At 32.1% G+C, this 16,108-nt stretch overlaps 1 protein-coding gene across 18 annotated transcripts; it reads right to left on the bottom strand.

Moving 5' to 3' along the window:
• Positions 1-239: 239 nt before the first annotated feature.
• On the bottom strand, positions 240-14,130 carry zgc:153631. 18 transcript variants are annotated; one of them, XR_012383832.1, is made up of 13 exons: positions 14,086-14,130; positions 11,835-12,027; positions 10,082-10,207; positions 9,786-9,938; positions 7,786-7,867; positions 7,571-7,672; positions 5,144-5,327; positions 4,994-5,035; positions 4,651-4,776; positions 4,332-4,545; positions 3,011-3,098; positions 2,765-2,946; positions 240-622 (listed from the first exon to the last, which is right to left on the bottom strand). XR_012383832.1 is itself a non-coding variant. In XM_068223027.2 (10 exons), the coding sequence occupies exons 2-10, from the start codon at positions 11,971-11,973 to the stop codon at positions 597-599; spliced, it is 1,035 nt and encodes a 344-aa protein (XP_068079128.1). In that variant the 5' UTR covers positions 11,974-12,027; positions 14,086-14,130; the 3' UTR covers positions 240-596. The 18 variants fall into 18 exon arrangements, 5 of the variants coding, with proteins under 5 accessions (XP_068079128.1, XP_073765944.1, NP_001038889.2 ...); XR_012383833.1 differs by having other exon boundaries at positions 4,332-4,487; positions 4,651-4,747; XR_012383828.1 differs by having other exon boundaries at positions 4,332-4,487; positions 7,573-7,672.
• Between the last annotated feature and the right edge of the window lie 1,978 nt (positions 14,131-16,108).

Here is a 16,108-nt window from a genome sequence, read left to right as displayed (position 1 = left end):
GCTCCACCTTTTTTGCACTTCTTCTACGAGTGATGTCACTGGGGGTAGGGTTAGGGGTGGGGTTGGTGTACGCATTAAAACAGCTTACAGGAGGAGGAGCGACAGCTCATGCTCCCCCTCTCTGGAGCTCACCTCTCCTCAAATGGCTCTGCAGCGAGCACCCTCTCCAAGTACTCCTACTAATATTGGACAAAGGAAATAGGCAAAACAATGAACTACAAACTAAAACTCCATAAAAATATGGCATGAACATTTTATTAAACACGATTTTATTTGTTCTTGTAAATAAGGGCTGTACAGAAAGTGATCTTTCCTTAGATGTGCATATATTGTTGCTACATATTACTTTCTTCTTCACAAATAAGTTCTGCATAAGCTTAACATTACAATGCAAAATCTCTTTTTTTACATAATTAAATTCTACAGTACATACATACACATACCTACATACACAGTAATAATAAAAAATGATCTTGCTGTACAGGTGATGGTTTAAGGGTTTTGCTTCAGCCATTGCAGTGAGTTTAGACAACTTCTTGTCAGATGGTGTCAGGCCAGTTCTGAATGTATAATATACTGCAGTCATTTCCAGATTTTTAGGACTTTATTTTGCCACCAACTACTGAAAGCATAATAAAAAAAACTATTACTTTTCAGATTGTACAAAAAATTATAATATGACACAAAACTGTTGTTACATAACTAAACTCTGGTTTCTAAAGATCAGGGGCCTGTTTCAGAAAGGAGGTTAACTGAAAACTCAGAGTATTTTAACCCTGAAATGAGAGAAACTCTGGGTTTTCCGTTTCAAAATGGCAGGTTTGTTAAACTCGAGAAAGCAGGGTAAGTCAAGCCTGTTTCTGAAAGAAAGGTAACTTTAACTCAGAGTCAGTTACTGTGGTAACTTACTCTGTGAATCTAACCTGGTCAGAAGCAGGTTTTATTTTCTAAACTCAGAGTTTCTGTCGGTCTCCTCCCCTTTTTTAAAGATGAAGCGTTATTTCTTGCCATAGTCTTACGTTTCCACACACCTATTTTTATGCTTATTTTGGATACGTGCATAAAAACGATTGATAGAAACGTCATGATGCACATAACTTAAAATATGCATAAAAAATGTGCATAACTGAGTAGGATAAACTTTTATTCGATATAAAATGTGCGCATAAACTACGATGGAAACACTTTTACTGAACAAATTACAGTATGTACATTAAAAAAAGATCATGATCATATGATAATGAAAATGTGTGTAAATGAACAAACCATCAGGCTGAGCACACTGTAACATGTCTTAAATATTGTTTTAGTCATTCTAAAATGCCTGAACTGTTTCAGTATTATTGTATTAATTACCTCCGAACGTCTGGTGCGTGTCAAGAGTATCCGCGTCTCATGGCTTCAGACGCCCCCACGTGTTCATTGTGTTTCAGCATTGTCTTCTGACATCGAGGCGCAAGTACATTAATTAAGCTAAATAAAGAATAAATTGACGCAGCTTCTTCTACCACAGTAAATTCTGTTTTTACTGTTGATATTTGGAGCCAGTTTAATCAGGAAGTGACGATTTTTTTCTCTTTGACTCGTTGGATGGAATTTTATTCGCATCTTTTATGCAATATTCCAGTTTTGCACATAAATTTATGTAATATATTTGGATGGAAACATAGCTATTGCCTACATTACAGTCACACACAGAAGAACTGTACGAGAATGGCTTATCCTTTTTTAATAAATAATTAAATTAAATTCACCTTCGACATGCATGTAACTAGATTAATGGGATTATTATTCTTTCTAAAAATTATTTTTAGTACTGCTTACCTTCTAAATGTTATATTAACCTCTATCACTTGATCAATAAAAAAGGCAGACACACAAGTGCACTGTTAAATCATTTAAAACTAATAAATGTAAAAAAAAAAAGTTTAGAAAAAAATATATAAATGTCACAAATTACATTACTTATTTCATTATACTTAAATATTTAAATACTTAAAAAGTGACATTAGACATTATCTTGAGCAGTGTTTTCCCACGCTAACTGTCTCTTCTTCACTGATGGTTGCTTCTTTTCAAATATATACGCTCATATTTGCTATAACTTTGCATGAGAACATCAAGTTCAGCTGGAGAAAGAAATGGTGATCTCTTTTATAAGATGTTGCCATAGTCACTCGTAATGTCTGCGCTCCATTGATAATGTCTTTTTATAGTCACGGTGTGCGCGCTTAACTCTGAGTTGGTCTACTCGAAGTTGATTGACCCAACTCAGATCAGCTATTCTGAAACCAAAAACTCAGAGTTTTTAATCTCTCGGTAAATCAACTCAGAGTTCAAGTTTAAACTCTGAGTTGTTTGAACCTCCTTACTGAAACAGGCCCCTGGTCTCTTTAAAATCCAATAATCTTCACTGTCTGATTCAGATACAAAATAAAATGGGTCTCAGACCAGACAAAAAGTACTGCATTAAGACCCATTGTTCCGTGACATGTCTATTTCATCTTGTTTTACGCTTGAACAACTAAATTAACGCTTAAGCCTATTTAACTGATTATATTTTAATTAAATGACATTATTGATGTTGTTAAAGGAACCCTATGAAATTTAAAAGTCCCATAAACTATTCACCTGAAATTTATTGGTGGCTAAAAAACACTTGCTGTGCATAAAGCCCATTAACTAGATTGTTGATAAAAGCTTATTAGAAAGATCACTATAGACATTACACTATACATTTTTATTACAAGTGACTAAGGCTTACCTGATCTTTTTCGTTTCCTCTTGCAAAAACATGTGACTGAGAAAACACTGACACATGTGATTATTGTTAAGGTAACTATAACACTTGGAGCAATGATTGTTAAAGAATTATATGGTTTTCCGCATTCAGTGTCAGATGAATGTGTGCCTGGGTTTTTTTCGGTAAGTCGCATGGCCTCACATCTGTGAATCAAAAAATTGTTGTAAAATAATGACCAACAGCAAACAGAAAAAGCACAAGACTCACTTTGTGTGCGGCAAGCAGGATGAGAAAGATCCATTTGAATATGTGTCTCCTGTACAGTCTGCACATACGGTATCTGTGGAGCTGGTGCCTGCACACAGTCAACAAATGGATGATAGTAACAGTTATCTTGCCAAGTATCTTCTATTGCAACTAACTACAGATAACAGTAAACAGTACTTCATGTTCTGTCCTTATCAGTGATGTAAAGTAACTAATTACAAATACTCAAACTACTGTAATTGAGTTTTTTTTTTCAGGAATTGTAATTTAGTACGTTTTTTTTTTTTTAAATGTGTACTTTTACTCTCCCTTGAGTACATTTTTTAGTGCAGTGTCTGTACTTTTACTCCACTACATTCCCTCAACCTGCAGTTACTGCTTTATTTTTTCTTGTCTATGGGGATTAGAAAGTTCAGTCCTGTCCAATCAAATCACACATAAAAGGTAAATCATAATGAACTACCTCAAGACATGGTCGATCCAGCAAACTGTTTGGAAGCACTAAAAGTGTAAAAGAATATGTCCAAAATCTTTACACGCAATGAACCATAGACTGTTTAGGTGCATGTCATTGATGAGAGGATGACGGATGTTTACTGTATGACAGTCAGCAAGCACAAGACGTCAAACATTACGTCAAATTGACATTTTACCCAAACGTCATGGGGACATTGCATTTTGTTTGAATATGAAAATCATGTTGACGTCAGAAGTTAACGTCAGGCCACTGTCCAACCTAAAACCAACCAAATATTAACATCTAATAATGTTACAGCTTGGTGTTTTGTTGACGTTACCACAATGTGTATCTCACGTTGAATTTTGGTTGCCAAACCTGACGAATAAATGTCAGTATTTGACATCAATATGAAGTCAGTTTAAGATGTTAGCTCAACGTTGGATTTTGGTCACTTTCTAACACAACCTAAAATCAACCAAATATCAACGTCATTTGATGTAATGTTGTCCTTAGACACCAGTATATTGAATTTGTGTCACCTGACAACACAACCTAAATCTAACCTAATAATAACATCTTATGACATTGTGTGCCTGCTGGGCAATAACTTAATACACTACAGAATGTTCCGTTTACACACATCCACAAATGACATGTAAATGCATCAGCTTTTCAAAGTGTAATACTCACTTCTCTTGAGTACTTTTGAAAGGGCTACTTTTTACTCCTACTTTGAGTAATATTCACAACAGATACTTTTACTCTACTCGCATTCCATTACATTTTTAGGCCAGCAATGGTATTTTTACTTTAGTATGGTTTTCAGTACTCTTTCCACCACTATAGTTTGTTAGCATTTACCTGCTTGTTTGATGTATTGTCCAGGTCTACATTTAGAGTGTTGCAGAGCAGAAGTACAGCTGCTTTTCTTTTTGACAATGCAGTAAAATCTCTCCAGTGGCTCACAAACAGTATCTGATGACTGACTGCAGCCTTTATTCACTCTTAATCCTCGGCCTATGATGAAAATATGTCAGCAGAAACCCCTATGCATTCAGATAATCTTGCATTTGTACTAGAAGCAAATAACAGGAGTAACTGTTACATTTATCACAATCATTCATTTTTATTAGGTAAGATTATTAAATTAGATAAACAGATATAGATGAAAACAACTTACTTGCATCACATATAGTACAAGGAAAGCAGTTCATGAGTCCATTGAGTTCAGAAATAAATGTAGATTCAAGACATGGAACACAAGTTGTGATTTTATCCTGTGTGCAGTGCCAGAGAACATGGGTTCCTGAAGATGATGACATACATTTTTTTTTTTTTAATTTGAATAAGCTTCTATAATTTAAAGATGTTTTATTTTAATCCAAACAAAGTTGTATGGCAAAACAAAAGAATACCTTCACTGAAATAATACATGATTTAAACAAGATATTAGCTAAAGGTGTCTAAAATGAAATGTCATTAATAAATTATATATAATGCTTTAACCATTTGTACAGTCTTACCAGGAGCACACATGGGACAGCATCGCTCTTCTACCTCATATTCTGAATGAGCACATCGACAAAAACAAAGTTGAAAGTTAAGAGAAACAACAAGAGCAATCCATAAATTGAACATGGTCTCAGAACCAGTTTGTCTGTTTGGTAACGCACAGAGAGGAAATATATCTTTCTTGATACCGACAGCTTCCTTAAGTCTCACATGCTGTCATGTTGGTTAAATGGCTTGATTTTTGCATTATAGCAGACAGCTTTCAGAGAATGTGACTGGTAGCTCAAGATTTTCCAAGACTTAAATCTTATACATTTCAAATTCTTACACTACAGAATATGCATCCTGTGGAAAACAGAAAGAGAAGAAAATGGATCAGCTCATCACATAACATCATGTTAACTGGCTGATTCTTCAACTTGCAGACATTTAGGAGATAAGTATACTTTGGTAAGTTTATTTAATCAGTGAAATGCTGTAGCATAAATATAACTTTTCTCTAAACATCGAGAGATCAGTTTATGTCCACTAGTCTTCAGAATTCACACTTTTCATCAATTATTAAGACGTTATTGCAGAAATAAATTTAAAAACATATTGAATAATATAAAAAATGACAGAAAACCATGGCTGATCAGTCGTAAATGAAATATGAAACATTTTACATAAAAACTTGTACATTGCACTTTGAGTAGATATAAAAATGAATACAGAGATTTGCTCTGGACAGCCTATTTGTTAATCGTCTTTAAAATCATGCTGAAAACAATAGAAACCATAGGTAAATTTGTAATGACATAAATGGTCATGTTTAGTTTTAATTAATGTTAGATGATCATTTTGTAGTGATCATCACCAAAACACTATAAACAACGAAAATGTTCTGAGTTTAATAGTTAAAACTCGATGGTAGGTTATTATTTGATAGTGTTTATAGTGGAAAATATTAAATGTCTGTGACGTTTCGTGTTTTGTATTGTTCATTTCGACAGAGAACGCATGTACTTTGGCTTTACATTTGTCATAGCTAAAATGGAAAATCTAATTTGACTGACTCATACAAATGAAAAACAAAAAAACTACTTACAAGCTGATGTAGTTTGATTTCACCAATTTTTCATTTACAAAATCACAGCAGGCACAGCACTTCCAAATCTACTTTTACTTTCATGTTCACGGTTACAACATAAGCAGGGTTGCCAGTAGCTCTGGGAAAAGAGCTCATTCACGGCACATAAGAAAGCTGCAAAGCTAATCACGACAATTCGGGAGACACATGCACGTTAAGTGACGGCAGGCACTTTTTTACAGGGACACGTGAAAGTCATAGGGTAAGGGGTCTGCTCGATCTTATAATAACATATCCATATAGAAATCTGAAGGTAATATGCAAATTGCATGTAAACCTAAGTTCATATTTGAATTTCACCTATAAAAATGTCATAAATGCAAAAAAAACCCTTCCAGCCGCAACCCATCTCTGGGAAAATTACTGACCATTTTATTTGTAATATTTTGAAATATTCGTTGCATATGGCTTTTTAAATTTGTAAATTCTGAATATATATGTTAAATGAGCTTGCATGTCAAATCTAATTTGGATGCATCACCATGTATAAATTTTCTGTATGGGTATAAATGAAGTGACTACATGTTAGTATCTGCTGGTCAAGATCAAATGAAAGTTTAAGGTTAAAAATATACTCACTCAGAGACTATTATGTTATAGGTAAACTCAGCCCAAATGGGCTATTCAGTTAAAATAGCCAAATAAGTTAGTGGACTTAAGACGTACATTTCTACATCCACCAACATAACTTGGTTATATTGACCTTTAACAATAATTTGATCTTTTTTTAAAATTTTAAAGGAAGATATATAGCTTGTCAGAGAAATGGTTAGGTAAGTGAGTCTGACAGTAAAATTTAAATTATCACAAATAAAAGTAATGAAGCAATCATAAGTAAGCATACTACATCTAAATAATGGTTTGGAAACAAAAAAACAGATATTGTACACCAAAATGGGTTTACGGGCCAAGCTATCTATATATACAAAATTTTTATATATTTTAAAAAACAGTCTTAAAAATTAGCTTTGTAGTAGTCAGAATTGCAGGGGGACATGGAAAGAAAGGAAACAGAGACCAAAAAAAAAAAAATGGAAAGATAACAGTAAAACAGGATGAATACTCACACTTTTACTAAGAAACTGCGAGGAAAAAAAAGTTTATATGCCTAGACGTTCATCAATATCTCTGGTTTGAGTTCCGGCTGGGTCAGAGGCATTTCTGTGTGGAGTTTGCATGTTCTCCCCGTGTTGGCATGGGTTTCCTCAGAGTGCACTGATTTCCCCCACAGTCCAAAGACATGCACTATAGGTGAATTGGATGAGCTAAATTGTTTGCAAGTATTTGGGTGTGGTTGGAAATGAATGAATTTACAGTGAACAATGAATGAAATATGATTAGAATGAATAGTATGGAAAACTAACTGTGATGAGTAACTTCCCTCTGTGACACTGCTAGATACTTTTTTTTCATTACAATAAAAAAAATACTAAGAGCAATAAGAAACAACAATACACACACAGAAAGAACCACAATGAGTAGATTATATGTTCCACTTCTGCATTCAGCATCAGATGTCTCGGTTCCCATCTTAATGGTTATTTTGCCAAGAGATTCACAACTGTTGGAGAAAGATGATAATAAACTTTGAGTTGAATTTGTGTCTATAAAAATACTATTTACAGAATCTAATGCAAGAACATGTTTAAAAATTGTTATGAAATATTCATTTACACTGTATGCAATTTGCAGAATGTGCCATCTGAATGTGATCCAGCAGGACAGTTATAACACACTGTATCACTAAATTCTGTTCCTGCAGAAAAAAAAGAAAATAGAGTTAACAACTAACTAAACAATTGGTTTCATATATCCACAAATGATGTGAAACTTCTAACACAATTCTGGCTGACATTTCACTTTCAAAAGAACAAAATCATTCAACTTCCTAAATATCAATGTTTTAAATAAGTGACTTTTGATGTTATTAACAAACAAACACTGTATAACATGAGGATCCGAGGTAAAAACTTATGCCCAGTCTTGTTTTCAGAAGACAGTCAATCAGGGCTTCCAGGTTTTAGCAACAAAACTAGCCCCAATGACCAGTCGAAAACACGTCCAATAACAGCAAAACAAAATATTCTACCACCCATTTTCTAAAAATACAAATTTTACATCACTGTACGATTTATAAAGGGTTTTATTCTTTAACAACTGAACTTAAATTGGCAGCAAAGTCCTAGTGGTGTTATACATTCAACATATTAATTCAATTGTAAATCAACAGACTTTCTTTTGGAGATAACACAGTTGTTAATTAGCAACAATCCTGGAGAGAGAGTTCTGCCAATTTGTTAATAAAGAAAACAGCCATAAATAGGCCCAATCCCAATACCTTTGGCCCTTCAACATCCAGTTTGCATGTGAAAGGGAGGGGGTGTCCGGATTTTCTTTTGGTTCTAGGGGAAAAGGGGAAGTGCCAGATTGCCCTTACATTCAAACATTCATTATGGTGTTCATGTTTTACAGTCATGATCTTCAAAGACAAAAAAGAAAATCCTACAAAATCTTCCTATTAATATTTAAATTCTGACATGCAAATAACAAAATATCATCTAATATTGGTAGATTTAACCCAGTACTGGATTGTGGCAGGATAGGCATTCACTGCGTAAAACATATGCCAGAGTAGTTGGTGGTTCATTCTGCTGTGGCGACCCCTGATAAATCAGGAACTAAACAGGAAAAATGAACGAATAGGCAGATTTACAGCTCGTCTGGGAAAACGTTAATGTTGTTTTCCTATGGTTATAGAATATGAGCACTGTGTAAATACACAGTACAGTTTATTATTTCTCATCTCTCTACCAATTGTATGTTTTACACGACAATCTTGTATAAAGGTGAGCGAGTGATGATATATGATGATGTGTGTGTGTGTAGTGGTGCCTCATTTCTTAGGGAAACATTTTCATCCCTACACCTTCACACCATTTCAAGGGCCAAGGTGAAGGTTTAGTGCTATAAAAAAAGAATTGGGATTGGGCCAAACAATTTTTTTCTCTCTATTGCACCTGCATCATGCAAAATTGTGCTTAATCTGTTTGATCATCCTAGCAGTTTTTATCATTTAAAGAATATAAAATTGAATGACTAAAAATATCTATACACAACTGTATAAATACAATTGATGCAATATGTCAAAATATTAAACCTGCAAAATAAAAAGAAAACCATGACAAGTAATTTAAAGTAGCTTGACAATCATGCTGTCAATCCTCAAGAAAACATGATCAATGGACGGACTTAAAGCTTCTTTGAAACTAGAACCCCAATTCAATATTTATTTACTTTAACTGCATACAAAAAAATTCTTTAACACTTTAAATTCTAGTTTTGCAAACAGAAAAGCTTATTTGTCTCAAACCTTTATAAGTTTCTTTCAACTGTTGAACACAAAAGAAGACATTTGAAATAATGCAGAAAATCTGTGACTTCAATAGTATTTTTTTCCTACTGCGACAGTCAATGGTTACAGGTTTCAGCGCTCTACAAAGTATCTTTTCTGTGTTTAAGGTTTGGACCCACCTGACGGAGAGTAAACTGTATGAACTGTCATTTTAGGGTGAACTATACCTTTGAATGAAAGTGTGTTTGTATTTAGAATTTGCTGTGATTAAAAAAATAAATACAAATTCTGTATTGCTCTTTAATCATGATAAAAGACTGACCTGTTTGGTTGATGTATTGTCCAGGTGAGCAGGTTGAATGTTTTATGGCTTTTTTACAGTTGAAGAGCTGGTCTACACAGTAATAATGTGTCAGAGGTCCACACAATGTATCTGATGTTGACGTGCAGGCCTGCTTTTCTCTTAGCCCGTTATCTTTGACAAGAAAGGAAACAAATTAATCAACTGTAAGTTTTAAAAATAAATAAATAAACAAAACAGTAACAATATATGAAAAGCAGTGGCTGACATGGAAGCACCATGACTTACTAAGAGGAAAAAAACTCATTTTTACTCACTGGGATCACAGACAGAGCATGGCAGACATTCAGTGAATCCATTTGGAACATTGGTGTATGTCATCGCAGGGCATGAATAACATGTTGTGCTTGTCTCCTCATCACAGTGGGTTTTAACTCGCTTTCCTAAAAAAACATAAATAATATTTCTAAAACATTCATTACTTATGTTCTGTGGAACACCTTGTACATGTACCGGTGTAATTACGTATGTTGTATTTATTGTATGCATTTTTTTGTATTTCTTATCTTTTGTTATCCTTATATCTTGTAAATGTTCAGTACATGGGATTTTTAAATGGTGCAAGAAATTCCTTGCCATTAAAACTTTGGAATAAATAATCAAAATAATAAAAATAATTTAAAAAGTTGTAAGAGAAAAGCAAAATACACGCTACCAATTCAGAATCTTTAGAATATTTTGAAATGTCTTATTTTTGCCAAGACTGCAATTATTTAATGAAAACTATAATATTGCAAAAATATTTTTTAATAATTTCAAGATTCCTGTTTTTGATTTAGAACAATTTGAATATTGAGAAATGCTACAAATAATTTTATTTCAGATTCTGTCTTTTCCTATAAATCAAAGAGTATTTACTGTTTTCATAATTGATAGTAATTTTAAAATTTTTAAAATCTTTTTCAAGGCATGAATATTATATTTGAAAAGTACACATTTTTTTCAATAAACCAATGCAAAAAATAATAATAATAATGCAATGCTGGTAAGCAGAGGAGACATCTTTTTTTTTTTTTTTTAAAATACATTTTAAAACTTTGAATGTTAGTGTAGATTTTCTAGTTAATTGAAATCTTGTTTTTAATAATTTCAGTATTGACTTCATTGCTGTTTTTAGTCTAAACAAACATGAATTTATAAAACTCTGCTAGTCTTGTAAATGCCAGTGTTACAACGTATCAGATTTTTTTGAAATCTGAATTTAACTAAACTGAATCAGAATATCTACATAAATACCCAGCTCATAATACAGTGCATTATGCTGTACAGTATATATATAGTAAAAGTTATATCTAACACACTCAAAACACAATTTGTCATTATAGATACACACACACACACACACACACACACACACACACACACACACACACACACACACACACACACACACAATTCCACTGGTGGTTTTTAGTACTTGTGTTACATTTTTTGCGAGTCTTGCTTTATATAAGGGAAACTGGCCTAAAATTATTGACTGTAAGTGTTTCAGGAAGCTTCGTCATGTTATTGATTGTGTATAGATTCAAGAAGCATCCTCAAACATGACTGGAATCACTAAATTACGGAATGTTGGATAGGTAAATCTGTGGATATTAAAACTATACTAGATCTATCAATTAGTTAGCTTAAAAAGGTCATATGATGAAAAATGAAATGCACATGGAGATTTTTAAATGACAGAAGTAGGCTATATAATTAGATATATCGATATCAACAACATTGCCTGCCCATCAATGAGGGTGAATTGCACGTCATTCATTGTTATTTATTATTATGACTATGAAATAGCCCCACATACACGTACTGTATATAGTTTCTTTCTTAAAACTTTTTTTATTTTTTAAAAAGACCCATATAAGCTACAAATGTGCAATCACATGTGGAACACAGAAAAATGTGTTGTCGCATTTGAAGGTGGGTAGGCAATCACATAATTAAAAAATAGAAAAATTTTGCTACAGTTAAAATGCTCATTAGTAGAGAAGATAATGAAACAGCTTGACTTACCTGGATCACACATTGGGCAACACTCTCCATTAATTTCATATTCTGCATTATTACATCTTGCTCTACTAAATTCAATGTTTATGGTGAAAAGGAGAGGTAGTACTGTTGATAGATGAATGAAAGTATAGTATGTGTACATAATATCACTGGTCAAGTGGACATAATTTTCTCATCTTCTTTTCCCTTTAATTACCTGGAAAAGAAACATGTCAAATAGCTTTCAGAATAGAAACACAAATCATTTAAATAACTATTTACCACACATTTAACAGCTATCCAAAGATGAACAAGTAAACTTATTATTATTAACATGGATGTAAAGATTGTAAATGTAAATTGGTTGTTGTCTTAGTACTTTTTGTAATTTTAAAAGTATTAATTCCCTTCTGTTATTTGTTCATGCACTGTCAAAAACAAAAAAAGAAGAGAAATACAGTCATGGCATTACTAAAAATGACTACTTTGATGCTTGTTGATGCTCTTGGTGATGAACTTATGATGTTAAAGAGGTCTGACTAGTCCATGTGCTAAACAGCAAAGCTAGACTTCATTGCATAGTTCCGAAATGTTGCAATAAGTTCAGCTGAGCTCTTCAGCATTCTCTGCATCTAAAACTTTTTTTTTTAAATCCTGTTTGACTTTCACATGCACATCAGGGTTACTTAAAAAGTAATCATATACTCATAATGTAAATTGAATAATTGAAAATGAAGTTATAGAAAGAGTATACACAATTAAGTTTCTTGATGTTGTATTGGATCATAAAACTAGTTGGAAACAGCAAATAAATATTGTGATATCAAAACAAAATTGTAAAAACTGTAGCAATAGCATATGGAGCAAGATTTATCCTGTACAATAAATCAATGTAATATAACACACTTGTGTTGCCATATTTAAGTTATTGTGTTGAAATTTGAGGGAATACATATAAATCTAACTTGCGATCCCTATGTACAATGCAGAAAAAAGTCACGAAACTGATAGAAAATGTGGGATATTTGGAGCACACATATCCTTTATTTTTTTAAATTGAAGATACTTAAGTTTAGTGATTTGGTTCAATTTAAAACAGCACAATTTATGTTTAAAGCTAGGAACAAATTACTTCCGAAATGCATACAAAAGTTTTTTGAAGAAAGACAAGGGGGATATAATCTTAGAGAAATCTGAATCTGAAAAAAATTGTGTATGTCTGTATAAGGTGTGAAATTATAAAACAGTCTGGAACAGATTCTCAAACAATGTCAGGATATTAATAAATTTAAAAAGTATAAGCATAAATATATATTATTAAATAAATATAATGAGGAATAGAGGTGATTGAAAGAGAATAAAATAAGAAAGGTATGATGGAATTTCAATTAATGGCTGTTTGCAATGCTGTGTAATTTTTAGGTGTATGTTATAAAAAGTAATTGTACAAATGGAATCAAACATATAGAACGTCAAAGATACCAAAAGAATAAAATATGTATCATGCAAAGCTCATATGTCTCTCATGTAAAAAAAAAAGATAAGTAAAAGAAGAAATCAGTTGAATAAACAATTGTTTTGTGTGGAAATGGGTTGGGGAAAATGATAGTTGTGCTTCATCTGATTCCCGCTCCATTTCGACCATGTTGAAATGTGTTTTGTTTAAAGAATTGTTTTGTGTATGATTTTTTTTTCTACTTGAATTAAATGAATAAAATCGGGGTCAAAATATAATAAACAAACAATAATAAATAAAATCTATACAAAAATATATATTGATGGATAGATAGAGAAAAGTCATTTAAATAAAAATCAAAATATTTATAAACAATAAAGATATAATTCTTTAACAATTTAAATCAAGACACTCCACCACCTTTTTTGCGCCGGGAAAACCCCCGGACAGACAGACATAATTTAAGTAAAAAATCAAATAATTTTTAAACGAAAACGGTTTCGTTTGAAATCAATTTAAATCTTCACTGTCTACAAATATAATAACCTACACGTGCGGTTACGTGCAGTGTTGGCTGGTGGTTAGTGGGGCGCAGTGTTTTGATGTTTTCAGTGGTTGAAAATTAGTTAAATCAGGACAGAAGCATGAATGCGGTTTTGATCAAACAGATAAGATTTTCAATTTCAATCAGACCATGAGATTTATTTAACCTTTAGCGAGCTGTATATTGGTACATTTTGTGTATATACATTTTGATTCCAGTCATTTATACAAACGTTACTTAAATTAAATCAAATAATACTTTATGCAGAAACTTACACAGATAAGATACATCTTCCGCAGTCGAAATTCAAACTCTTCTTCTTATTGTAAGGTTGGCAGCGTTTTGGTGCCTTACCGCCACCTTCCGGTCCGGAGTGCGGACCAGAGCCCTCAACTGCATGCTCAGACTGTATAAAATGAGGAGGGGGAGAGTGCAGCCTTGGATCCAGGCTGATCGATCTACGCCTAAATTTACGCTTCGCCCAAAGCAGTTTTACGGCCTGGGCAGTTTTACACCCAGGGTTCCTGATGCGTCCAGTTGGGGAAGGCAGTAACGTTATAGTGTTATTACAGGCTTTTAGAGGAACTTTATCATAGCACCAAATCAAGCACGACACGATAAAGTGGTATGTTAAATACGTGTTTAAAACATTAGCAAACATGAAACTTAAACATTTTTAATTAGTTTAAGGTCAATGTCAATACGTAGACAAATTGATGTAATAAAACAGCAATGTGTTAGTTTGACTCACTTTTAGCTAACTATGTGCAAGCTAGCTACATGTTCTACATCTCACTTTCTTATGTTGGCTAATTGTCTTTTACTTTTTTTGTCTGTCTTTAGCTTTTCCTGGAAAGATATTTTTCTAACCTGTTCTAATCCTCTTATTTTTAATAATTTCATATTTTCGAATAATTAAATAGTGCATTTTGCATCAACGTTAGAATGTATATAATTGTCCAAAAGAGAATTTAACTCTGCACACCCACAAAAAATACAAATATGTTGTGCAATTTTTTTTTTTAAAGATATATATTTTCACATAGATTAGACAATACACTAGCGTGGTCTGAGTTGTCAGCCAAGTCTACACAACAACCACACTGCATTATTCCTCCAAACTCGACTTTCTTAAATTTATTTTGAAATAAATCTAAACAAATCTTAAAAGATCTAAAAATTGAATTGATTTCATTTTAAATTTTAAAATGGCATTGCATTCAATTACATTGAATATAATGCAATCATGTTCTTAAACAATTTAACTATCATATATCTATAAATGCATAGAGAAGCTCACAATTTCAAAGGGTCCACTAATTTTGTTCATGTACAGTAGCTATACAGTACATTCTATATATTAGCATGAAAGTTTTTATTGCACATGCATTCATATTGTTTATCACTTATGGTTTCAGAATGTTTATAGTAACAATTTGTTACAAAGAAAGTAATTAAATAGGTTAAATATGGGGAAGTTAGGATCACATTTTTTAGCTGCAAATAACAAAAAATAAATAATAATGACTTAGTCCTTTTGTTATACCCTAATCTGTCAACATATCCTGAGAGATACAACTCATAAAATTCTTAAATCATAAATCAAATATATATCCAAATATATATATATATATATATATATATATATATATATATATATATATATATATATATATATATATATATATATATATATATCCAAATATATATATATATAATATATATATATATATATATATATATATATATATATATATATATATATATATATATATATATATATATATATATATTCTGATATGTTTTGATAGATCCAGATAATACATAAAATGGCATGACATGCTTTTTTAAAATTTTTGTTTAATTATTTATTGCTTATTTTCAATTTTTTACTGTTTCTGAGGATTGAGTTTTTAGATATTTGGTCTGGAAACAATTCAGAAACTCAAGAAAATGATTTTTGCAGAGTATTTATACATAACTTTATTTATTTATTTATTTTTCAGTGAGCGTAAAGAATTGGATGCAAGGATTCAGCCTCATTTAAAGAAAACCGGCAATTTCTAGTGATTTGTTGTCAATAAATAAATGCCTACAAAAATAATGTTGTCTGGGTATTTGTTTGTCAGGTCCTTGGAGTTTTAGAAAGTAGCGAATTGTTTGTCTAAATGTTCTGCAGCTGTCTGGTGGTCAATACCACTGCATTCTCATCAAAGCATATCAATAATCCATATTACACTGTATTGTTTGATTAAAATTTTGTCATTTTCAGAATGCAACTTTATATATAAACAATAC

Source organism: Danio rerio, chromosome 8, assembly GCF_049306965.1.
Source record: "Danio rerio strain Tuebingen ecotype United States chromosome 8, GRCz12tu, whole genome shotgun sequence".
In the NCBI taxonomy this organism is placed as follows: domain Eukaryota; kingdom Metazoa; phylum Chordata; class Actinopteri; order Cypriniformes; family Danionidae; genus Danio; species Danio rerio.
Note: the sequence above shows the minus strand (reverse complement) of the source record. Positions and strands in the feature narration are given on the sequence as shown.